Below are 27,006 nucleotides of genomic sequence, written 5' to 3'. Positions count from 1 at the left end.
AGAAGTTACAAATGGTGATCATACAACCCCGGGAACTGACATAAATACATGCCAGTTCACAAGTGTCCAAATTTTGATTCCATGACTACTGGGGATACTGCAATGGTTGTAAGTGTGAAAATCAGCCATAAGTCACTTTTTCAGTGCCTTTGTAACTTTGCTCAGTAAATGAATGGTTGTATGTCAAGGACTACCTGTAGTTTCCTGCTAAGGTAAGGTGGGAGAGCAACTGAAATTGTAGAACAGGGATGGGGAACTATGGCCCTTTTATAAAAGGCTGGCTGGCTCAGGAATTCTGAGAGTTGAAGTCCAAAGTCATAAGGGACAATAGTTCCCCACCTCTGCTATAGAACAAGTGCCACAATAGGTATAGCACAGTTATCTTTAGTCCTGCCATCCATAGCCCAATTCTGGTGGAGTTATTTCAGAGCTATTTTTTGCTAAAATAAATAAGGAAAATGGTTATTTCTATTTGAAAAAAGTTAGAGAGTGTAACGGAGAGCCAGGGCAGCTGAAATTCCGGGTATCTGAAGATTCCGTATGCTCCATTCGCAGTCCTGCCTAGTCTGGTGCCTAAACATATAACGGTGGCACTTAGGAATCTGAAATACCTTCTGCAGCTCACTAAATGTATATTTCAGCATCAAATACATGAATAAATAACCAGTCAAAATGGGCTGTTAGGGAAAGAGCTGTTCATACCAGCAAAGGCAATCATTTTTAAGTTGGTGTGTTTTCCTAGTTTTAACGGGGAACATTTCTTCCTAAGTAACATCACTCTATAATGATGAATTTTCAATCTCTAACTTTTGTTTATTATGCTGACATATACATTGTGCAAAGTGCTAGCGTTTTTTGCTGTATGGTGTGTTTTGCTGTATGGTATGTTTGTAAGCCCCAATTTTAGATTAACACTTGCCACTTTAAATTCTCTTTGGATGTGCGTTAATGATTGATTGGTCTCTGGGCTTCTAGGGCAAAATTTAACTTTGTTCTCTTTGGTCCTCCATTCCGATGATGAAGAAAAATGTAACATGTGAATAATGGCAGTTGCATTCCTTGCAGTTTCTTCCACATTGTGCTGAGATGTTTAACATAGAATAACTTCACTGTTCAGAGGAAAGAGTTTTATTCATTGTTCATTTCACAATGAAGACAGACTGTGTATAAAACATTGGGTAATGCATTGTAAAGTCTGTATTTTGGGGGGAAACAGTAAGTATTCCTGGCACAGCCAAGGTGGTGCAGTGGTTAGAGTGCAGTACTGCAGGCTACTTCAGCTGACTGCTAGCTGCAGTTCGGCAGTTCAGATCTCACCGGCTCAAGGTTGACTCAGCCTTCCATCCTTCTGAGGTGGGTAAAATGAGGACCCAGATTGTTGGGGGCAATATGCTGACTCTGTAAAACCGCTTAGAGAGGGCTGTAAAGCACTATGAAGCAGCATATCAGTCTAAGTGCTAAGTGCCATTGCTATAGGTCCAAGCTTCCTGAGGAACCATCGCACCTCAATAGGATTGGACTGCCTCACTTGGTCCAGCAGAAGGGGCATGCTGCAGACCCTGCCAGCCAAGGAATTCCAGCTGATGGGGTCCAAGAGAAGAGCCTTCTTTGCCATAGGTTCAGGAACATCAGGCCCTTTGAGATGAGATCTGCTCTCTCCCTCTTGACCTTCCAAAAGGGCCTGAAAACTGTTCTGACAACTGGCTTGGGGCCCCAATGAGGGCATCTCACCCTGGAATTGGTTAGGTGATTAGGAGAAGATCCACCCTCCACTCAGTTTATGTTTAAGTTCCTTTTTATTTAGAGTTTTTTGTTGTTAATTTTTAATGTTTCAAATTTTAATGCTTAATGTTTTTAATGCTTTGTTTTGCATTGTTGTTTTATCATATTTTAACCCGCCTAGAGTCTCTTGACAGTGAAATGGGTGGCATATCAATTTAATAAATAAATAAATTGTACTCTTGCAAAAATGCTTGGCTATAGGAGAAGTTTGGCGGTTAAGGCATATCAAAGAAGATTCTCAGTATCCAATTGGTAGAACAGCAATCAGCAGATACCAGTAATTTAGTACAACAATAACCATTAAATGAGTTCATCTTTCTGATCTCTTCTTTTTTCTTCAGTTACTTTTTTAAATGGCAATGATCTTAGTCGGAAGAAGATAATCTAAACCAGAAATCAAAAGGAAACCACACAACATCTTGGAACAGGTCAATGCCCTCCATCATTTCTAGTAAGGGAATAAAAATAACACATACTGGAATTCATTGGTGTTGGGCAGCCATAATAAAGTTTAATTAATTCATTAACATGCGGTCTAGTCAACTTTCATTCAACTTTTAGGAAGATAGAACCAGAACAACTTTTACTATTTTACAAACAAATAAAGGTTTTTATTTAATCAATTTATTTATAAGAGTTCTATCTTACTCATATAAAAACAAAGTGGATGGCTTACAAATGAATAATATAAGTACCAATAATGTAAATATCTACTGAAAACAATAGAAAAGTAAAATTGAAAAAAAAAATGAAATTCTAGTAAAATTAAACTAAAACTAAAATTATAGTGAAACCTTGATTTACCAGATCTGGCTCAATGGACTTTATCTGCAGCAAGCCAAATTATACTTCAATTTGCATGATATGATCATTACACCAATGATGCAAATTGCATCATTTGCATCGATTTATACAGTTGCCATAATGAGATTACTCAAATGATATAAAATCTCCTTGGTTGCATAAATATTCTTCAATTTTCAGACTTTTATTAAAATGAACACATTCTGTGTGTTGGGGGGGGGGGAAACTAAATCCGTAAGTGGTTAATGCCTTTATGAAAATGACCCCTCTATCCTGAGTTGAGCTAAATTTCTTTTTTAAAAAAACACGTTTTTATTGAGTTATTGAGTACTATAAAATACAAAATACAAAAGTGAATAAAAGAGCAGTGAGGGGAGAGGGGAAAGGGGGAAGAGAAGTGAGGAAAGATGGGGAGGGGAGAAAAAGAAACATTGACTTCTGACTCTCTCTGTTACAGTAAAATAAGACATTAACATCAAATCACAACTTTTTGCTTTTCCATAATAGTATGAACAAGTCATTTCTATAAAGATCTATCAGTCTAATCTGTAAAACCCAAAGTCAGAGTTTCATTGTTTTCCACATCAAGCACAAAGTTTAGAAGTGGTCTCCACGTGGAAACAAAAGTACTTGCATTCTTTTCTTTAATCAAAGTAGTCAGTTTTGCCATTTCAGCCAACTCCATCAACTTCTGCAACCATTCAAAATGTCCTTCCATTTTTGTGCATACAATAGTCTTGCTGCTGAGTTGAGCTAAATTTCTGATAGACAGGTCTGTATTATTTTCTTAGTAGAAGTACCTGAATAGTTTGCAATTGTTTTGTTCCGCATTGGTTTTTGATATAACTGTGAATTGAAGCCTTGCCCCTTTCTAAATGCATGCAAAGTGAATGAATGTACAAAGTAGTTTTGCTCCATTTTGAACCTGTTGCAGGTGGTTTTTCCTGTTGATTTCCCATCTGTGCGCTAATCAGGTCCAATTCAACTTAGCTTTTTCAAGGTCAACCAACTTTACTTATACTATTTTCTTTATTAGGAAAACCCAAAATGGATGAAAATATGCAAGCTTTTTGTTAGGCGAGATAGTGGTTTAAAAAAAAAAAAAAGCACCACAGAAACAGAAAAGTTGAAAACTCAGGCCAGATGGTTCATGCACGAAATCTGTATTTCAGTCAGTCTACAGATTGACTGTAGTTGTTAGCGGCAGATATCATTAGTGTCATTTTACAACTGGCATTCAGAGGCAAAGAATGCTTCCCTCAGCTCTGAAAATAAAAAGTGTCACCTTTACTGTGGGTGTAAAAGACATCAACTGAGAAATCTTGTGTTGGTTTTTGTGTCATTTTTTTTCCTGTCTGGTTATTTGAGCTGCCCTTAATATTTGCCTTAAATCTGCCTGATAGATTTTTCTAGCTATGCTTTACTCTCTTGCCACTGTTAATGCTTTGTATGTCTCTCTTTATATATGTAATGATTGTATTGCTTGCATTGTTTCTTATATAGTGTTACCCTCAGGAATTCCCAGTGTCCTGTTTGGAAGAAATACAAATATTAAATTGAAAAATGTACATATTGTTACATCTGTGCTAATATCAAATGGATTTGAAGATTTGTTTATTTTTCTTTGTTTATGTGACTCGGCTGCCTTTGTGTGCACATTTGGGGGAAATGCCATATATAATTTATCCAGATCAGTATGGTAGCATTGCATTTGGTTTATTCAAGGCCAGAATTGCCTTGCTTGTGCCAAATCTTAGGCTGAGATCAATAGATGGATTGGATAGATCATTTAAAGTGAGTGAGGGCTCTGTTTGCAGTGTCTTCATTCCAGAAACATTTATTGAGTACTTTTCCCCTTCAAGAGTGGTAAATGTGAGTTTGAGTGATGGAAGCTCTCTTTGGCAATGGGATTTGTGTTACACAGGAGAGCAGTTTCCTGCCAATATACAATTAAGATCCATCTCTGATGGTTGCAGCCTAGCTGACATCTAGTGCTCTAAGAATCCTCTTGATTGTATCTATTCCAGTTTTATCGGCTAGAGTAGTGGGCACTTTTCCTGTTCTTTTAGATGGCCCTACAGTAGTTGGCATGATTGTTCTCAACATACGGTAAATGAAGTTTCCTAGCAAAGCTTGGGGCTGACAGAGATCACAGTTAAAGGTGAACAAGAATCCTGCATTTGTAGCCAATTCAAATGACCAAGAAACAGGGGTGAAATGCTCCCGGTTCCGTGCCCCCCTCCATGCCCAGCTGAACCGCACAATCATCAGAGGCTGTTTATTTACTTTTAAAAGCATTTTTTCTACAACCTCTTTGGCCAAAAAAAATGCTTTTAAAAGTAAAAAAAAAAAGCCTCTGATGATTGTGCGACTCAGTTGGGATCGTCAGAGGCTTTTAAAAGCATTCGGCCGAAGAGGTTGTAGGGGAAAAAAAATGCCTTTAAAAGCCTCTGGCGATCCCAGCTGAGTTGTCTGATCATCAGAGGCTTCTAAAAGCATTTTTTCCTGCAACCTCTTTGGCCGAAGAGGTTGTAGAAAAAATGCTTTTAAAAGTTAAAAAAAAAAGTTGGCCATGCCCACCCAGTCACATTACCCCACCATCACCAAGCCACACCCATAGAACTGGTAGTAGCAAATTTTAAATTTCACCCCTGCCAAGAAGCCAGCATTCTACCTTAGATATGCATTAGCAAAATGTCTTTTTAGGCATCATAAGGAGAAGAGATGCTCCAGTTTCTCAGAAGAGTCCGCTGAATAGCCATGTCTGGAACAGTGATAGGTTTCAAAAATTTTTACTATCAGTTATGTGGGTGTGGCTTGGTGGGTGTGGCATGGCTTGGTGGGCGTGGCTTGGTGGGCGTGGCAGGGGAAGGATACTGTAAAATCTCCATTCCCTCCCCAATCCAGGGGAAGGTTTCTGCAAAATCCCCATTTCCTCCCAATCAGCTGGGATTTGGAAGGCAGAGAATAGATGGGAGTGGGGCCAGTCAGAATTTTTACTACCAGTTCTCCGAACTACTCAAAATTTCCACTACCGGTTCTCCAGAACTGGTCAGAACCTGCTGAAACCCACCTCTGGTCTGGAGATGAGGTCTTGCTCAGGCAGACATTCTTTATGTTTTCAGGCCTTTGATTCAATAAACCAAACATTGGTCAACAAAAAAGATGTAAATTTATGCAGCACTAGTTGCAGAACTATTTATGTGAGGCAAGATTGCTATGCGATAAGGTTAGTCTACTGTATAAGTCTTTAGCTAGTATGAAGGAGCTGGTGGAAGAATTTCAGGTATCTCATAGTGGCAGGCTTCTCAGACTGAGCCACCTGGATTACAGAAAAACCCTTTTGAAAAGTGCATTTTTATTATTTAATTCAACATATGTTTACTCAGAATTTTAAAAAAATAATTAAATTTATGTAGCCAGCCATCTCACCAAAGGCGACACAGATTTCACTGCAGAGCCCCTTCATAAATAAGTCACACCCACATTTTAACATTTCTAGTTATGCCTTTTTACACCTTACCATTCATCATTATTTTGACATCATTTATGACTTCTTTTTTTTAGTCAATTTTTTCCTGAGATGTTAACACATATAGCTTTTATTTGGATTTCCCTTTCAATGTTTTTCTATCATTCCTGTTCTAATCTCTGAAAGACTGACTTCCAAGATTCCCTCACTTCAGTTTTGTCTCAAATCATTTTTACAGCTCCCATCTCATATTTTTAAAACAGCTCTTTATTTCAAATCAAAACTATTCTTTTATTGGCCTCCTTGGATCTTAGCTACCCTTGTTATTTTTTTTTATTCAGTCATCTTTCTCATGTTTTTCTTGCTATACAAATGATACTCCAGCTTTCTCACACCTTCATGTTTTGCAGCTTTTATGTAGTTTATCCACAGCCTCTTTCACTTTCTTACTCCACCCAGCATTCTTTTTAATATTTCCTATTAGTGTAACGCCAGGGGCATCTTTGGTACTTTATTCTTTTTACTTCTCCAAGCACTCTTTTTTTCTTGTCTTCACTTTCCATTAATCTTGTGAGGAGATGAATCTCTCTTTAATATTGTTTCATTCAGGGCTTGAACTTTTTGTCTCTACAGTAATTCTACTTTCACTCTAGTTTATTTCATATATTTCATTTTCTTCCATGTCTTGGAAGTACTAGAAAATGATCTGTGGCACATTCAGCATTCTCATCCCCTTCACCATCTTTGTGAATTCAGTCTTTCTTCCTAAACAGAAATCAAACCAGTTATGTTTTAAGAGTTACATTAATTCCTTTGCTCTGTGTATGTACAAATAGGTTTATGCTGAACTGCGTAATGTGAAATAAGCAAATATTTCTCTAAGAGATACTCATTAAAAAGTCACCATTCGCATTAATTCTCCAGTTTCTGAATGGCCCAATATCTTTTTCTGAACTTTCGCATTGCTTTCTCATTCATGTCTCCTAGCAGAATAATTTTCCCAGTAGATCACATTCATTCAGAATATTGCACAGTTGTTCCCAAACACATCCCTGGTTCTTTTATTCTAACCCTTCACTGGAGCATAACATGCACTGAAGTTTTGTTTTTATATGCTTCCATGACAACCCAGATGATTGCAATTCACTTTCTGGAACATAGTCTAGCTCTCACTAATTAACCTGCAGCTTCACTTCCCTGTGTTCATCAACTCCACTGAATAAGATCTGACCTCCTTCATCCAGATTTATTATCTACTTGGCCTTTCTCTTGGTTTGACAGGCATGCAGCATGTCTGTGTTCTTTCTTTCATTTCATTCATTAGTTTGTGGTGTTTACAATTTCTCCTTTTACACTCCAGTCACAATCCTCTATATACCAAGGCTCATCAATAGGTAGATAGTAACCTTCAGCACCCTTCATGACTTTCGTCAATCAGTGCTGTGGATATTGTATGCAAATTCTTAGACCACTTAAAACTGAATAATGCCTTCTGGTCCTCACATTTAGTCTTACTAAAGGGATTCTATTGGTCAACACAAAACATTTCCAGTCATTTGCAAAATTGTCAAGTTTTGCAAGATCATCCTAAATAAGGTATGCTTTTAACAATGGATAACTTGATTCATTTTATTTTTATATTTATACTTAAGAGCTGCTTTTCAAGCTTCAGCTGGAAAGATGATACATAGTACTCTAATCGTTGTGTGGTCTTAATTCTGTCCCAGAAAAAACATGTTGTCTATTGTATTCCTATATAGCCCTTCTGTTTGTAGTTGCAAAAGTTTTCTTCTAGGTGGGTAACATGCTATTTATATGTAAACAATTAAGAAACATCTGGTAGATACTCCAGCTGACTTTATTGTTGAGATTTGGAACAGCCAGTCTTGAAGTTCTTGTCATTTGGTTGGACCCATCATCACAAATGTTACTAAGCTTCAAACCCTGCACTCAGTTGGCTTTTCATTGATAGAACTGACCTTTTGTTGTGGGAAATTAAGGATTCCCCCCCCCATACACACACTTGCTGTGCACATCTTAGATCACATATACAGAGAAAAGTTTGCCAATCTGTTCAGTAGCAAATCAAACTTACGCCGTCTTATACTACAATTTAGGGACAGATGGAAGAATTACTATCAGTGCTGAGTCACACATCTTTGAATTCATCTACAAATTGCCTGTTTGCTGTTATTTTCTCTCTCTCATCTGTAAAATACTTTAAGCTGTTTGGTACAATTTTTCAAATTTGCCTCAGTATTTGGGCAACTGAAGAAGAGTGGCTATTGAGTAGGCTGGAAAGACTAAATAAAAACAAGGGGGGATGGAATATATATATACTAATCTTAGCTATCATTTTATACAGTACTTTGGGTTTTAAAAAGATATTTCCTGTCTTTGGGGGGGAAATTCTTTTTTTTTTTTAAAGTTATTCTGGCCTTCCCAGTAGCATATGATAATTGCCTATATATCCCAATCCTTTGAGCAGAATTTCTTTTGCTTCAAACACAGGACTTATATAGAACATAATTGATATCACATCCTTCAGTTCTATGCAAGGCAAAGAAGAGGCTATAGTTATGCAAAAGGAAAAGCATGAATCTAGGATGACCTTCCAAAAGTGGAAGCATAAACAGGAAAGGAAAAGATAAGCATGAACATAAATTGTGTGCCCAGTTTGCTTACCTTGTCAACTTAAGATTGTCGGAATTAACTGAAACCAATCTTGGCCTTTTCTCTCTCCCTGTATCTGCACATACAGATAGTTCTTGACTTACAACCAGAGGTGGGTTTCAGCAGGTTCTGACCAGTTCTGGAGAACTGGTAGTGGAAATTTTGAGTAGTTCGGAGAACCGGTAGTAAAAATCTTGACTGGCCCCACCCCCATCTATTCTCTGCCTCCGAAGTCCCAGCTGATCGGGAGGAAATGGGGATTTTTCAGTAGCCTTTCCCTGGAGTGGGGTGGGAATGGAGATTTTACAGTACCCTTCCCCTGCCATGCCCACCAAGCCACGCCCACAGAACCAGTAGTAAAAATTTTTGAAACCCACCACTGCTTACAACTGTTCGCTTAGTGACCATTTGAAGTTACAGTGGCACTGAAAAAAGTGACTTATGACCATTTTTCACACTTATGACCATTGTAGCATCCCCATGGTCACGTGATTTACATTCGGATGTTTGACAACTGGTTCATATTTATGACCGTTGCAGTGTCCCGGGGTCATGTGATTCCCTTTTGCAATCTTCTGACAAGCAAAATCAATGGGGAAGCCAGATTCACTTAACAACCATGTTACTAATTTAACAACTGCAGTGATTCACTTAACAAATGTGGCAAGAAAAGTTGCATTTTTAAAACCACTTAACAAATTTCTCACTTAGCAACGTAAATTCTGGGCTCAATTGTGGTCGTAAATCAAGGATTATCTGTACTGTATTTACACACACACACACACACACACACACACACACACACACACACACACACACCCCTACCAGAAGTCATTCTGTGAAAAAAAGAGCAAGGGCAGATTTAAAATATATGTTAGTATTTATTAAAACAAATTGCCTTTTTTAAAAAAATGTGTTCCACTGAAAAAGGTACAGACCCATTTTACTCTCCATCCTTCTAGCAGAAACCACCCAAATGAAGGCTAAAAAGAGAATGGAGGAAAGAACAGTTGCAAACTGGGGGGAAAATAGGGTGAAACAAAATTGATGGAGGTGGCACTGCAGAGAGAAAGTAACTGGACAGGGAAGGAAAGAAAGAGGCATCTTGTTTAGATGTTACAAAAATGATTTGATTTTGGCAGGCAAATGGCTTCTTCCCAAGCAAGAGCTAATCCTCCATGGTATGTTTTGCAATCATTTGTACTTCTTGCCCATTCCGGAATTGAGTTCTCTGGAGAATAAAGAAACGCCTAATCATAAAGAAGAGTCATTCAGAGCATGGCCAATTTCAGAAAGCAGCAGCCTTGGCTGGCAGCAGTTAGGAAGGCAGGGTGGCCCAAGGATGCCAAGCTCCTTGGTGTTACCAGCTGAATGGTGTCGCTGAGCACTTGCCCCTGTACTTGAGAGAGTACTTATTAATGCACTGGCTGGAACCTATCCTAATTCTTACTCTGTGTTATGTGTAATTAAACAATGGATGGATGAGACAAGGCACACAGCTCAACATCACTGTAAGAAAGGAGATGTTGACAGAACCACTGCCATTTCCTTAAAGTTGGGGTAAGCCCAACTGTCTGTGAGATGAGGATTACTGAGACCAGTGCAAGGGCAGCCCTTTGGGGTTGGCTCTCAGCAAGCCTGTGAAGAATGTATTCTCTCTCTCTCTCTCTCTCTCTCTCTCCCTCTCCCTCTCTCCCTCCCTCCCTCTTTCCCCCCCCTAACTCTCTCCCTCCCCCTCTCCCCCTCCCCCCTCCCTTGAATCTAGTATTGTGCTGATTCTATTGGAAAGATATATACTGTCCACATTTCCTTAAACTCTCATGGACAGAGGTGTGCAGATGTTACGGTATGTCCTGTCTCTGTATGAGGTTTTACAAGATTTCTTGTAAATCCTTTACAAGACCCCTTCTTGAGGAACAGAGGGATTTCTCTTTTACTGCTTTGAATATTTACTCTGTTTTAAACATCCTGTATGATGTTACATTCACCACCAGCAGGCGGCACATTATTGTTTTCACTCTTATTAGAAATCTAGACGTACCCAGCCAGATCTCATTCTATGGGATTTAGCCCCAGTTTCAGGAACTGAGATTATGCAGTTGATTCAGAAAGTCTTCTAACAAAAGAGCCTCAAAGAATGGCAGCACAAGCTCTCATTCAAATAGGCTTGGGAGGAGCCAGAAAAAGCTAATTGGGAAGATGAGGGACAGAAATGACTCATCATTGTCTGCATGATTATTGCCCTCTTTTTTTAAAAAAAAATAATTAGAAATTTTATATGGCCACCTATTTTAAATATCTCTGGATCAGTGGTGAGATCCATTTTTTTTTTTTACTACCGGTTCTGTGGGCATGGCTTGGTGGGCATGATATGGTTGGTGGGTGTGGCAGGGGAAGCATACTGCAAAATCTCCATTCCCACTCCACTCCAGAGGAAAAATACTGCAAAATGCCCATTCCCACACCATTCTGGGACCAGCCAGAGGTGGCATTTGCCAGTTCTCCGAACTACTCAAAATTTCCGCTACCAGTTCTCCAGAACCTGACAGAACCTGCTGGATTTCACCCCTGCTCTGGGTAGTTAACAACCATTTTACAATATGACAGGAATCCTTACAACTAAACAAAGTGTTAAGTAATCAATCAGCCAGGAAATGCCTCATATACTAGGATAGTAAAAGCATATGATATTTCCCTAACTCTGTTGGCCAGCTTATTCTTAGGCTAAAGTTGGAGGATTCCTTCTGAGTGATGAAATGCTCCATCAAATAAACTGCAAATTTTGAGTATTTGTTGTGCATTTGGTTAGCCAGGACAGGGTTAGGCACTGTCATTAATAGTTTCTACTTCCCAAGTCAGTAAGTCCTGTATGTTTATGGACAGATGACTCAGAGGCTGACACAGACTTTTGCAAGATTGATGAGTGACTTAAAATTTAGATCTGGATCCAAGTGGTTTCCTAAGTTTGCTTGAAAAGGCTATATAGACAATTTAGGGGTTGACTGGTATTCCTAAGACTTTTATCAAATTAATGCCTTGATTTATCAAGACGCTGGGAGGCATGACACAGATATGACAACAGAACAGAAGAAATTGTAGGATGAATCAAGAATAATACAAATAAGCCACCCAGAGTTGTTTGATGGTGAGATGGATGACATACAAATTTAATAAATAAATGCACAATGTTTACAGAAATGAATCCTTCTTTCGTTGCCTCCATCACATCCAAAGAAAACAAAACAGTACTATAGGATCATCTATGTTGGGGACTGAACGGAACGTAGCCCTACTACCGTAGTTCTTCTGGGCTGCTGAACAATTTTCAATATCATGAATCATATTGTTCTTGAACATCTGGAAGACCAAACCTATTCTGCTGCAGGCTTCAGCCACATACAAACACAGAATCTTGGGTGATTATCAGCTGAAGATGTTTCAGTGAAACAAAGCTGAGGCTTGCCTGCATGGTTTGCTCTGAGAATGGGAACGTGTGAAGAATTATCCAGGTCACAAATGAAGGCAAAGGTCAGTTTAGAGCCAGGTCAAATTGTCAGCCAATCCAAAGATTAGAGATCCAAGAAGCAGAAATCCACACACGAATATCATGTACAAGCTGGATGTCAGATGTTGTCTCCAGCAAAGAGAACAGAGGCAGAGTAGATTCTTTTATAGACTGCAGCCAACAGTCAAAAACAGATTTACTTCTTGGTGAGAAGCCTAATAGACCTATTCTGCTCTCCCCTCTACTCACTGCATGTGTGGGCCTCCTCCTCTGACTCTTTGAGCTGCTCAGATGTTGCTTATGTTTAATTGGCCTCATGTGATTTTTGAGACTGACATTTCTTTGTTGTAAGGTTACATTAAAATGTTGCAAGACTCAAAGTATTTCTCTCCTCCACCTTGAGATTCCAAAAACTAGGGAGGGTCCCTTCTGAAATGCTTCCCATGGTTTTCCCCTACCTGCAGACTGAACTACCTCTTATTAGAATATTGTCTGGGCTGCAGGTCTTCCTCCTGCCTACCAAAATCATTCCTATATATCATTACACCCAATTAATAAGAAACTGGATTCAAAGATTAAGTCTGTCCTGGATATGGATGCCAACGTTTTAAGGTCAAAATCATTTAAGGTCTCTCTGAGACACTGTTTCTTCTGTGAAGAACTTGCTTGAACAGGCTCTTTTGAAGATGTCCCTCCTTTCAGAAACTTTGCTTATCCGGTGGTAAGGTTCTTCTACTGAATCCTTTCTGGGCTATGAAATGCCTTCTTTCTGGAGCTGGATTGGCCCCTTGCATTAAAAAAAAAAAATTAAAGACATCTATTTAACCAGGCCTTTAATCACAGAATGTTGGAGTTGGAAGGAAGCTTTCTTTCTTTTTTCTTTCTTTCTTTCTTTTTCTTTTATTACATTTATATACCGCCCTATTCCCGAAGGACTCAGGGCGGTGAACAGGCACAAAAATAAAATACATAAATACAAAAATTTAAAAGCAAAAATAAAACCAGATTAAACAATTTAGCCCGAGACAAATTTAAAACATCCCAATAATTTAAAAACAGATTTAAAATTTTCAATTTAAAAGAAAAGGGGGGAAAAGGTTAGGCAAGGCCAGCTTGTTGGAATAGGAAGGTCCCGGAGCGTGCAGATCCGGGATCCTCCGTATCTCCGGGGGGAACTCGTTCCAGATAGTGGGTGCCCCCACAGAGAAGGCCCTCCCCCCGGTGGCCCCAGTCAACCCTGTTTGGCCGATGGCACCCGGAGGATCCCCTCTCTATGACAGCATACCAGGCGATGGGAGGCTATTTGTGGTAATAGGCGGTCCCGTAAGTAGCCAGGTCCCAAGCCATGGAGCGCTCTAAAGGTGGTAACCAAAACCTTGAAGCGCACCCGGAAGACCACCGGGAGCCAGTGCAGCTCGCGCAGGAGAGGTGTTACATGGGAGCGCCATGTTGCTTCCATAACCACCCGTGCGGCCGCACTCTGCGCCAGTTGGAGCCTCCGAGTGCTCCTCAAGGGGAGCCCCATGTAGAGAGCATTGCAATAGTCCAGGCGGAAAGTGACGAGGGCATGAGTGACTGTGTGTAAGGAGTCCCGATCCAGAAAGGGACACAATTGGCGAATCAGGCGAACCTGATGAAAAACTCTCCCGGTCATGGCTGTCAAATGCTCTTTTAAAGACAGCCGTGAATCCAGGAGGACGCCCAAGTTGTGAGCCCTCTCCGTGGGGGCCACTGATTCGCCCCCAATAGTCAGCGATGGTGTCAACTGACTATATCGGGACGTCGGAAACCATAGCCACTCGGTCTTGGATGGGTTGAGCCTGAGCCTGTTTCTCCCCATCCAGATCCGCACGGCCTCCAGACACCGGGACATCACTTCAAGGGCATCATTGGGGGGGTCCGGGGTGGAGATGTACTCTTATCCAACCCATTGCCCAGTGGACCAGAACTCTCCAGATGGTCATCCCACCCCTATTTAGATATCTTCCAAGCAGAATTGTTTACCCCTGTTCTAGGCAGCTTCTTCCACCACTTAATAATTCTTTCACCAGGAAAGTCCTCCCAATACCCAGCCTTTTTTTAATTAATTCAACTTGTTGCTGCTTGTTCTGCCTTGGCTTGAACAGAAAACAAGATTTGCAGCTGACAAGCTTTTAGATGTTGGGACACTGTTATCATAACTCCCCTTCACCTTTTCTTTTGCAAACTATATGTTCAACACCTTTATCCCTTCCCAAAGGTTGGATTCCAAACCCCTTATCATCTTGATACTTCTCTGAAATGATTCCAGCTTCTGCATTGTAATTTTCAAGACTGCTGCTCAGAACTGAATAGTGTTCCAAATGCAGAAGAGCCAAGGCAGATTATAATGGAGCTCTTATTTCCCGTGACTATTTGATGGCCAATTATTTTATTATTTATGTTTTAATTTACTTGGCTTTTTTTTTTTTGTACTCTGAGTGTTTTGTTTGACCTTTAAGTTTATTTGAACATTCATTTTCCACAGAAAAGTGGCACATCAAATAAATAAAATCAATAAATGATAAGCCCTATTTCCTTTTTTTTACTTACATTTCAATAAACCAGATAATCTAGAATATTCCAGATGTTCCTGTTTCTCAATTCTCAACATTCTTCCCCACTGACAGTGGGGAAGGTTGTTGGGAATTGTGATTGTGACAATGAGATTTTTGGGAATTGTGATTCAGTAGCATTTCAAGGACCGCTAGTTCCTTACCTCTTTAATAAGTCTTCGCAGAAGGGAAATACTCATCAGATTTTACAGGTATCTTCATTACATGCCAAAATAAATCAGTAAAACTAGTTTATCAAGGAAAGGGTGTTTGTTTAGTACTTATGCTGCCATGTACAGATGTTATTGCACTGGCAAAATCTGGTCCCAAAGATTGAGCTACCTCTATTTAGAACAATAAGTAGCAGATGTTTACATGAAACAGATGATGGTATTGTGATTTCTCATTGATAATTGCAGTGTCTGTAATCTCACCAGCTGTGCTAGTTTCAGGGTTTCATATCCTGTATTAAAGGGTTCATGAAAATGTATGAGAGAATGAAGTTGGGAATATTAATGTTAATTGGCCTAATTCAAGATGAAACAATGTCCTCAGAGAAGGGTTGTGTGGCTCATTCTAAATTTGTCTGCTCTCTTAATCTTAGCCAGAAGTCCAAGAAGCTATTTAAATCTATCTATATTTGCAGAGCACAAATTCAAGCATTACTTTATGTTATTATTGTTCATGAATGATTTAAAGTAACAATAAATAAGTTGCTGTTGCTGTAACATTTTTTTGTAAACTCTTCCCTAATACAGGGAAGATGGATATTAGCAAATTCCATAAATGTCCAATGGTACTTCAGTAGATTCAGTGGATTTTTGGAGTTCAAGCCATTTTGACTGCAAAGAAATATCTATATTACTCTTAATTAGCTCAAGTGAATTTTTGTTTGTTTGGACAAGAACATTTTATTACTGTAGGTTTTTCTCTACCTGTTGTCTCTACGTCATAAGGTTATCCCTTTTCAGGAAATTTCTCCTGTTAATGCTGCACAAACACTAGCCTATTTCAAGTACTGATCACCCAATATTTCCCCCCCCCCCCACACACAATACCTTTATAAATCTTCAGCTTTGTTGCAGGAGATTGTGTCCTGCTTTTCTTTTTATAAGCTGGAAGAGACAAAATTCTGTGGTTGGGTGAGAGAAAGTAAATTTTCTTCAAAGAATTTTTAAAACTCTTGGGGGAAAAAAGCAACTTTATAGAAACATGGTGCATTACTGGGAGGAAATGTATAGCCTTATTTTCTGTTTCCTTTTAAGTTACAATACTAAATACCAGAAAGCAATCTGGAAGAAACTGGGGAGATAGTTGACATAGTGTTTACCAACCATGCCTACCACGAAAACTCACCAGGTGATTTTTGGGTGAGTGATTCTGTCTGAATCCAAACCTATTTCACAGGATTATTTATTGTGGGGATAAAATGAAGTGACATATGCTGCTTTAAGTTCCTGAACAGAGGAGGAAAAAAAGAAAATAAATGTAACAGAAAAAAAAAAGCCAAAATGCAGTGAGGAAAAACAATTTCACAGTAACAAGATATCTAGCTGGAATATCGAACAACACTACAAAGGCATTACTTTGAGGGACAATGCATTCAGATTTCAAATACAATATGAAAAGTACAGGGGTGGGTTCTGCTTACCTTTACTACCAGTTCGCAGTGGGGCTGCGCTCTCTCTCGTGCTCTTCTGCACATGCGCAGAAGCGTTTTGGTGATGTCAGGGTCAGTGGGCGGGGCCTCCCGCCGGTTTTACTACCGGTTCTATAGAATCGGCGCGACAGGGGACAACCCACCACTGGAATAGTAGCATATTTATTGCATTATAAACTCACCATCTGGAAGGGGTCCAGAGTAGCCTGAGTGAGTTAGTGACCCAAGCACCCAGGGGCTTTTTGAAGAACTATTAGGTTGTGATTGTTGTCACTGTAACCCTTGCAGAGTTTATTGTTTTTGTGGATTAATTTCAGAAAGGATAACGTATGTATTTATTTATTTGCAGGCATTTGTATTCTGTGCTATTCCAAAGACTTCAAGTGGCTAAGCATTCCGATATTAAAAACATAAAACATACAACGATACATAAAAATGACAATAATCATATGGGCGGCTTGCTCAATAATGGATTAATTCCTGTATTCACTCTCACTGGAGGTGGAAGACTGGCACCAGACAGGGCGAGGGTTGGTGCAGGCCTTGTCTCTGTGCGCTGTCTTCTCATGGCTTGCAATGCATCTGCTTTTTCTTTTGCAGATGGTGAGCGACTGGGAGAAGAGGCAGACCCTGGCAAGCGAGCAGCTGGGGCCCATGTGCCCTCTCCTCATAGGAAGGCTGAGGACTCCAGTGAGAGCCGGGAAGATGAGCAGATGGTAACTTCATTTGTGCCTGGCTTTGTGCTTTTTCTCCTTGTTACTGATTGAAAAATAAAGATCTCTAATAATATTTGTTTGGGGAGTAGATTGCTAGAATAGTAGGAAAATAAGGAAGTGATTCTTCCTGATTCCAGTATGTTTGGGGATGGGGAGGGATGCCTATAAGGAAGTGCTTTGAAGTCTGAGCATGATGTAGGCATCAGTCAGAAAGCCAGAAGTGCCACAACTAGGAAGATTTTATCAATATTAAGCAGCAACAGTTAATGGTGTCTAGATTAACTACTTGGGATCCACAGGGGATTACTTTGGGTTGATGAAAATTTGTCTGGAAAAGAAATGTGATTGCAGAATATCCCCAAAAGAGAGGGGTAGTATATTCCAACTCCCACCACCCCCAAACATGATGGATTGTTGCTAACATGAATTTGAGTTCATTCTGGATGGGTCATGGGTCCACCATTTCTCTTATCTCTAGAGTTTCTCTGAAGGAGATGGATGGTGCTCCATTTCTCCTCCATTTCTGAGGTTAGGAACAGCCTCTGAAGATTAACCTGCTTCAAAAGTCCTTGGTGCAAAGAAGAATCTGCACATCCCAAAGGTGCTTTTTCAAGAGGCAACTGGACTTTCTGTGGCAAAAACAAGTTGCCTCTTGAAAAAGCACCTTTGGGACAACCATGACCTGGGTGACTGAGAATCTCTATAGATAGAAGAATGTATCCCTCAAGCTTGGAAACCAGAACTCTTCCTCACCTTCTGAAGGTGCAGTGCTTTGGACTCTGATTTTTGTGTAGAAATAAAGAAAATCAAAGACACTTTCTCACCTCCGACTGACTAGGTTTATATACCATTGTAAACTATTATTTGCTTTGGTAACAACTTGTTGAACAAGATACAGTGGCCGAAATCACTTGCCATGCTAAGCAATTAACTGTTTTTTAAAAGCCACAGTTCACACATCATGGCTTAGTACAGCGGATAAGAAAGCCAATTTGGTGAAGTGGCTAAAGGCACCAGGCAAGAAATTGGGAGACAGGGATCCTAGTCCTGCAAAGCCAGCTGGTGGTGACTTTGGACCAGTCATTCTGTCTCAGTTCTAGGAAGGAGGCAGTGGCATAGCATTTCCAAAAATCTTGCCAAGAAAAACATGGGGACTTGCCCAGGCAGTTGTCAGGAGGAAAGACTGACTTAAAGGCACACACACACACACACACACACACACACACACACAAAGCCCTAGCCATGTCTTTAAAAATAACGAGAAAACAGTGAGAAATTGTATTACTGTACTCTGTGAAGTCAGTATGGTTGAAGGAAGACTCTCTTTTCCAGGATATTAAGAAGGGCAGGGGTTATTAGCACTACTGTCAAGCTGTCAGATGCAATTAGAGACCCCTGCAATATTACACAGACAGTAAAGACTAAAATACAAGCATGCCTTGGTTTTATTGAGGTATTGATATATTGTCTGAAAATCAGTGATAACTGGCTTAGACAGTTGGCTAGATTTTTGCCCTGGTTATTAGTAAAGGGTGGTTTAGAAGGATATTTCAGCCTGTTGCATTTAACATAATGTAGTCCAGCATGATTAATAATCTGTACAGATTTGTTCCTGACCTCCTGTATTAACATTTTCCATTTTATTTTATTTTTTTCTTCTTTCCCCTGGGAAATTTTCTCTAATAATGATTTGTAGTTCTTGCAAAGAGTGGGAGGAAGAGAGTTGGTTGCTGAGGTCAAGTTCCATGACAATTTAAAATTGGAATTAAAGTAATTGTGACATCAACATCCCTAAAGAAATACCTTTGTGAATTAAAGCAGGGGCCTCCGACCTTGGCAACATTAAAACTTGTGGACTTCAACTTCCAGAGCTTTGCTGGCTGAGGAATTCTGGGAGTTGAAGTCCACAAGTCTTAAAGTTGCCATGGTTGGAGACCCCTGAATTAAAGAGACCCAAACTATAACACATTGGACATTTTCTTTGGGGGGGGGTTGGCTGGGAGGGATTGTTCTTTAAGCAGCAATTTACTGGACTTGGCAGCTGGCACTTGGGAGCTGAAGTTAAAATTAGCAGGGCTTTTGTCAGCTGAAGTTGCAGAGCTACCTTGTTAAATTGCCTCATAAGGCTGGTTAAGAGAAGACATTAACACTCCTGTAGAAGAGAGTATCTATAGTTCAGAGTTGAACGGTGGAGTCCCTGGTCCTCTCCGATCTTGGTTGTTTTTATGCAGACGTTTCATTCATTACCTAATGGAATGTCTGCAGGCAAATAGCTTATGAGCACCAAGGACTCCATTAAAGCTCCTGTTAGCATGTTACTTTATGATAAAGCTTTGGCTCTACCAGAACTGTTCTTTACCCTGGCTGGAAATAGTAAGCAAATTGACACTTAAAGAACTCAATCTGAAAGGGAGGGGAATGATTCTGTACCTGCCAGTGATACTTCCCTTGTGATGGTGATGATTATCTGAAAGGCATCAGTACCTCAGAATATACGTAGTCCTCGAGTTTCAACAGCTCATTTAGTGACGGTTCAACCTTACAACGGCACTGAAAAAAGTGACTTAGGACTGTCTTTCACAGTTATGACCTTTGCAGCATCCCCATGGTCATATGGTCAAGATTCAGATGCTTGGAAACTGGTTCATATTTATGATCATTGCTGTGTCCCAAGGTTGTGTGATCGCTTTTTGCAACTTTCTGACAAGCAAAGTCAATGGGGAAGCCAGATTTTCTTAACAATCGGGTTACTAACTTATCAACTACAGTTATTCACTTAACAATCGTGCCAAGAAAGGTCATAAAATGAGGCAAAACTCACTTAACAAATGTCTCACTTAGCAACATAAATTTTGGGCTTTATTATGGTCATAAGTTGAGGACTACCTGTAGAAGAGAAAATATTGACCAAGTTGGATAAATTAATGCAGAACAGTTAACATAAGCCGAAGAAGAGTGTTGTATGTTACTTGGCCATGTTACATTAAGTCCCCATAGTATGTTGATTATGTGTCTTTGGAGATAAGGGCAGAATATAATTTAAACAAATCTATGCAGAAGCGTGTCTCTCATAGCAGTTGGCATGAAAAAAAATAAAACCAAAAGCATAGTTGCTATCATTTTACTACCGATTTAATTTTTAATTTTGGCTGCCCTAATTTGGATGGGAATCTGGAAGCATATGGCCTTAAAACGTAGTACTCCTAAGCATTCTGACTTTCTAGTACTACATCTGGTATCGTGGGTTCATCTGATCAGATGGGAGAAAGACATATGAACAGTGCCTGCAGGAGTTTCCAGTTCAGATCATGTCTCCCAATGCTGCATTTTCCCAGTGCTTTTTCAATCATTTTTCTGCTGCATATGACTAGCTTCATAATCTTTTGATTGATAGCATTGTGAGTTGTTTATTTGGAAACAATATTTGGCTAGACTGCCCACAGAGCTGTGAACAGAAATCAAAACTCTTGAAAGCCAGTTTATCTATAATAATAAATTTTCTGGAACAAATATTCCATAGCTAAAGTATGCAGATATTTCATTGTTAATTAATTATCCATATTTGAATTAAATTGCTAAGTTATATATGACATTGGCTGTTCAAAGAACCTGGAATTTTGTTTCACTAAATATATGTATTTCAATAGCAGGCATATATGCTCAAGATTAATGAGAAAAGACCTTAATAAGAGTTCATCAATAAGAGGAAATATATATGGTAGAAATTGAAACACCCCCTCACATCTCTTTCTCCCCATTCACACACACAAAGACAGACACATAAGGGCATTCCAAAGACATCATACATAAGCTTATCCTCTTGATCTGAGGTCAGAATCTGTCACCTTTTCTGGGGAAGGAGCTTCCTGCTGTGAAATCTCCAAAGAGATTGCTTTTTTAAAAAAAAATCAGCAGTTTTATATCTTCTTTGCACCCCCTTTGAACGCTATTTAGAATTAAGGGAACACTTCACTGTGTACTGCAGCTTTTCTTCAGCCCAGCACAGAAGCTAGTGTGAGAGATGATATTGTGTGGAGAAGCAAGAAATACAAGGACCATCCCCTGGAAGCAGCGGTGGCCTCTCCTTGAGTGATTCTAAGCAGCATTTCATGGAATCAAGCCTTTTTACAGATTAAGTTGCCGGTGTTATAATGGAGAGCCTCACCAGGCTCTTCTTCAATTCCAGTCAGGAATGCAACATTGGTAGGAGATTTATCTTGCACTTTGACACAGCCTGGATTCAGAATCATGGCAGCCAATATATGAGTTAAAAAGTTGATCAGTCACAAGATTATCATATGCGCCAGGATGATAAGAGTATTGAAATTCCCGCAATTGGAGGAATGGATTGTAAAAATGCTGTAATTGGCCAAAGTGACAAAACTAACTTTTTTGTCAAGAAAAAAAAGACAAGTGTTTTTTAAAAGGGTTGGAAACCTTTTATGGGCTTTTTGCTAAAAGGAAAAAAAAGTGAAATGATAATTTATGGATTTGATGATTGAAAAGATGAGAATTAAATTATGGATTGAAGGTATTTCTAGAATAATAGTCAAGAGGGAAGGGAGACAAAGGGTTGGTTAATATCTGTTGAAGGAAAGGTTGGAAGTCATTAGTAAAATTCATAACTTTAGTTTATTTCCCTTTTTTTCTTTTCTTGCGCCTTTTTCGTCCCCCCCCCCTTTTTTTTTTCTTTCTATTTTTTTCCCATTTGGATCTGACTTTTATTGTGTGTAAAATTCTTAACAAAAAACAATGAAAAGTTGGTTCTTAGGCTTGCCTTCCTTCCACTCTGATCATAAGCATAAAGCTATTTGGTGACCCTAGCAACCATCTTTGAAGAAATCAGGGATGAAAAGAAGGCACAAACAGACATTTAAATCTCAGCAGCCTTTCTTGCTTGAAGGTAGCCTAAGCAGCAGCCCTAGAGGTCCCAGAAGAGGTCTGGACTCCTTTAGTAGAGAAACACTGTGATCCTTCAGCAAGTTCTCTGTTTTACTTTTTATTCAAGTGAAAGTATGTAAAAGCCACTGTTCTATAGAAATGTTTAAAACAGCCCCTAAAGGCCATTGGTTCTATCAGCTCCTATTAAAGAAAGCTGCAGCTATATTGTTGTTGAATTTTTATTCATTCTTGACTTTTTTTAAAAAAAGCTCCCTGCATGAAGTAAACAAGTGTGTCTCACCCAGCCTGTTTCCCCTCTGAAATGATAATTTCCTGTGCAGGACAGTATTCCAATAGGCAATCTCCTACCTGTATTTTGAATAGATAAATGTTCAAGAAGGCTGCATTTTGTGATTCTACTGAACACATTTCCTAACTTGCTTTGATGTATATAAAAACATTCTTCTTTTTATTTTCCAATTAGATTACATATTGCTGCACAAGGGGAAGTAATTGTTTTAAAAAATAAGTGTAAATGGATAATTTAAGGCTCATTTTAAAGCCATTATGAGGGATAAAATTCCAGGAAATAATTTAAAACTGATTATTTTGGTCCTTTCTGGGGTTCTTCCTATAGCAGCCTTCTGTTTTAGTTTATCTGGCTCCTGCTTTTGTTCATTACAAAATAATTTTTCATCTCCTGGGGGTTTCCAATATCTGCCAAATCTCTTGGCGTGGATTCATTTTCCCTTGGCATAAAATTGCTATTGAAGATCTTAAGTTTTGTCTGGTCTTACCTTAGAAATGAACAACATCTGTAGGACTGCAGCTATTCAACATGGAAGCTCAAACAGCAGATATTGACTGTGCAGTAGAAAATTATCCAGAGTTGGAGAAACCAGAAGTGTTGTGGCGAGACTGGCTGGAAATTAGCGGGCTCTAATGAGCCCAGTGAAAATCCAGCCAGACAAACTGCTGTCGGGGGGGGTGGGGTGTCTTTGGGCCAGAACCGTCTTGTAGGGATGGTGAAGAAGTAGAGGTGCCTTGGACAACAAAGAGGAATAGGCAAGTTCCTCGGAAGGTCAGAGGCAGCTCTTCGAACCAGCGGCAGGGGCAGCGGCCATTTAAAATAACCGTTTTGAAGCTGGGGCAACTAGAAAAAATGATTTTGTGCAAGAGCAGTGTTTGGACGGAGTACTGATACTGGGTGAGTGATTGGGCAACTCACAGGTAAAAAAAAGGAAATTAAAAAAAAAAAAACTCTAAAAGGTCCCGGTGAGAAAACGAGCGGCTAATTGGCACTTGGGAATTTTAGTGGAGGGAGAAGAACAAAGAGGAAGTCAAAGAACTAAAACCCAGAAAAGAAAATTTTATGTTTGAATCTAAAATTAGATTTGGAGACATTAAAACTAATAAAAGGAAAGGAAACCTGAGGGAAAGTATTTTTTAATGAAGGTTTGAAATAATTTTGACAGTTTTGAAGTTTGAAGGAAGAACAAAGAGGAGGTCAAAATATTAAAGCCAAAGAAAGGAAATTTTACAACTGGATTTAAAATTGAATTTGGAGAAATTAAAAACAATAAAAGGAAAAGCAATTTGAGAGAAAGTATTTTCTATGTAGATTTAAAGTAATTGTGTAAACTGGATACTTTGTTGTTTTGAGAATTGTGGATTGGAGAGAGACATCTGCTGGTGGAAAGAAAGCATTACAACAATTGGCTTTAAAATTCAAGGAAATAACTACAGTAACCTTGATCACCATAAGAGCTGTGAGAAATTTTAAGGATATTTGTTTTGTCTTAAGCTGCTTGGTCTCGACTTCTAAAGGAGGTGGACAATAATAAAGTGTTAAATGGATAGATTGGACAAACATTTGTACTGGATATTATCTGGAACTAAAAAAGAGACTCTATGGACCTAAATCTTAAATTGAAATACCAATAATTTTTTAAACTGACAATATGGAGTCTTGACTTTGTGAGGAATTAATTGAGATGCTTAAAAATGTGTGTGAATCAATAAAGGGCAATAAAAAGTCAGAAATTTTGTTAGAGCATATAAAACAGGAAAAAGAATATAAATGAGAAACAAGAAAACAATGTTGAAGAAAGAATGAAGGCAAAAAGTTAGATGATTTACACTGGCAAAAAAAGAATGGATAAGGGGGAATATTTTCCCAAAAAAAAGTAACCCAAGGGAAGAGAAGGAAATTGGAAAAGATTAGGTAACAGCGGGGGGCGAATTAAGTGATGGACTCAAAAGCTAGAGAAAAGATTCAGGAGAAAACATACAATAAATATAAAAATAAAAAAGAAGAAGAAGAAGATAAGAAAATGGGATGAAGGGAGAAACTTATTAAAAAATGGAATTCTGGAGAGACCAAGAGAAAATGGTTAAAAGGGGGAAGAATAGTGGAAAGGAGGAAGGGAAATAAGGTATATATTAGTAGATATAAGGGAACTGTATTAATATTAGTAATTGTGAATGCAAAAAGTAAATATGATGTATTGTAAAATGGAACAGCAGATGAAATATGAAGTGGTAATTAGATCTAATTATGAAAATAATTGAAATTAAGATACAAAATGGAAATGTAAAAAAAAAGTGTGATGGGGATTTTGAAATAATATGTTGTAAATGATGAAGCAAAATAATTAATTGATGCTATAATAGAAATCAGGAATTAAGGGCAGATAGTGATATTGCTTATTACGTATTAAGAAGAGATAAGATATGATGTGGAAGATCATTTAAGTTAAAGGGTTTCAATGTAAAAATTGAATAAGATGAAGTTTATTGTTTATAACCAAAAAATGTGATGGGGATTATAAGAAATATACTTTATAAATGGAGAAATAAGATAAATAATTGAAGTAATGTTAAGAAATCAGGATTTAAAGGGCAGATGGTGGTACTGTTCATTTATTATGTATAAGAAGAGATTAAGATACGATAAAAAAGTAGAGAAAAAGAATATCATGGCAGAAAATGAAATATGTAAAGTGTATTTGGAAAAACCAAAAAAGAAGATTGGAATAGATTATAAAAATCAATATATAACTATGCCATAAGTTGTAAAAGATGTGACCCGGTCAATACTCTGCTCATAAAATATGTATGTAAAAGAAAAAATTTAATAAAATGTGTTCAAAAAAAAATAATTATCCAGAGTAGAATGGTAAAGGAAAGTCACTCTAAGCTCTTTAGCTCTGCTTTGAGGAAATATACCCACAACCCAAACTGAAGAGAGACAATATAAACTAGACTGACTTTCCTAACCCCTACTGCTGAATGACCATCCCCCAGGTTTCATAACAACCATTTAGAATGAACGGTGCTTTTATGTTCCTACTGATTGGAAGCAGTAGTAAAAGGTGGAAAGGAACATGGATAGTTTTCATATTTCATTAACATTTTGTACGCTTTCAGCTTTGTGTGCATATTTGTCTCCGTCTCTCTTTGTTCAGGAATGTTATGAAGTGCTACCATCTGTGATGCTTTAAAAACTGTCATATTTCTCCTTATAGTATTTTTACTTTGCTGGTCTCGTTGTTTTTCAAACAAATAAAACAGATAAAGTTGCCAGTGCCAAAAGATTGCCCAAGGTTGTAGTAATACTAGTAATGCTTGGTTTTTCTGGCAATCTTCTCTTTTTGTCATTGACTGCAATCATTGTTATTTCCTTTTATCCAGATTTCTTACCATTAACATTCTATTGTTATATTTATAACAAGAAATATTATTTTTAAATATTTCTCATAGAATATGCCAATTGATTAGTTTCACTCGGGTATAAAAATATATTCCATTCTAACATTATTTATCAAAGGAAGTGCTGGAATAAATGTCCATCTGGGTTCAGTTCCAAGTGGGGAGAAAGACACTAAAAACATGGAAGCTGTTTGGAAAGATGGTTTAATGGTGGACAGGACCACATGGTTTGAGGTCCTGGGCAATTGAGCACATCGGTGAGAGAGATACATTTATATCCTCTCTTGGGCCCCGCCTTGGAGCTTCCTGTTCCTGTGTAAGGGCAGGTATCCTGATTGGTTGTCAGACTCCCATGGAGCCATGCAGGGGTAACTTTGTAGATTGTCTTGAGTGGCAGGCTTGGTTGAATCTTGTTGGGTGATGAGGTAATGAAGCTAATCCTATCGTCCTAAGGGTGAAGGTATTAATCCCATCAACCTGGAGCTGAAGTGGGGGGCTGCTTTGTCTTTAAAAACATAGTTCTCCTTTTCTGATATAGGGAAATATAATAGTCTGCCTTTTTAGTATTTCCTAGAATATTTCATTCTTCTAGGAGATGGGTACTATCTTAAATAAACTCTCATTATTTCTGCAAACTAAGAACAATGTGTGAAGTGACCCTCAAGAAAGACCACACATTCTCGGCACAAAATACTAACCATTAAAACATTGTTAAATGTTTCAAGAAATAGAGAATCTCCTCACCAAAATGGATCTTCTTCCACAATCTATCCTAATTTATTCATAAATATTGTTAGCTGGACTTGATCCAAAAGATGGCCTGGACTCATTGAAAAACTTGCAAAAATTAGACAACATTATTCCAAAATTCAGAATTGCAAATCAAAATGTAATAAATCTTATGACACAGGCTTCTTCTCATTGGTGACTTAGAGCATAGGAAGGAAAAACAGATATTTAATCACACCTCTGACCATTTAAACTTCTATCAAACATTAAATGTAGGTTGGTATAAAAGTTAGAACTGGAGAGCTCTTGCTATTTACTGGGTACTGCTCCTTCCCAGCTTTGTAATTTTGCACTAATTAAATAATTTCTAATTCTTGATTCCAAGCATTAATGTCCAGCCTTACCATCTTTGCTAACAGGAAGAAAAAAGGCAGCACCTGTGGGATGCTTCAGGTGCACCACACACACTAACTCTTGTAGCTATGTAAGAATCAGAGTCA

General features: G+C 38.6%; 1 protein-coding gene across 2 annotated transcripts in view; it reads left to right on the top strand.

The window, feature by feature from the left end:
• B4GALNT4 (beta-1,4-N-acetyl-galactosaminyltransferase 4) overlaps nt 1-27,006 on the top strand; it is a 206,201-nt gene that overhangs the window by 98,178 nt on the left and 81,017 nt on the right. For both annotated transcript variants that reach the window (XM_034416704.3, XM_087881271.1), the window contains exon 2: nt 17,070-17,185. In XM_034416704.3, coding sequence (XP_034272595.2) covers nt 17,070-17,185 — 116 coding nt within the window. The remainder of the gene's footprint in view (nt 1-17,069; nt 17,186-27,006) is intronic.

Source organism: Pantherophis guttatus, chromosome 1 (genome assembly GCF_059756535.1).
Source record: "Pantherophis guttatus breed Tessera chromosome 1, ASM5975653v1, whole genome shotgun sequence".
NCBI lineage: Eukaryota > Metazoa > Chordata > Lepidosauria > Squamata > Colubridae > Pantherophis > Pantherophis guttatus.
Note: the sequence above shows the minus strand (reverse complement) of the source record. Positions and strands in the feature narration are given on the sequence as shown.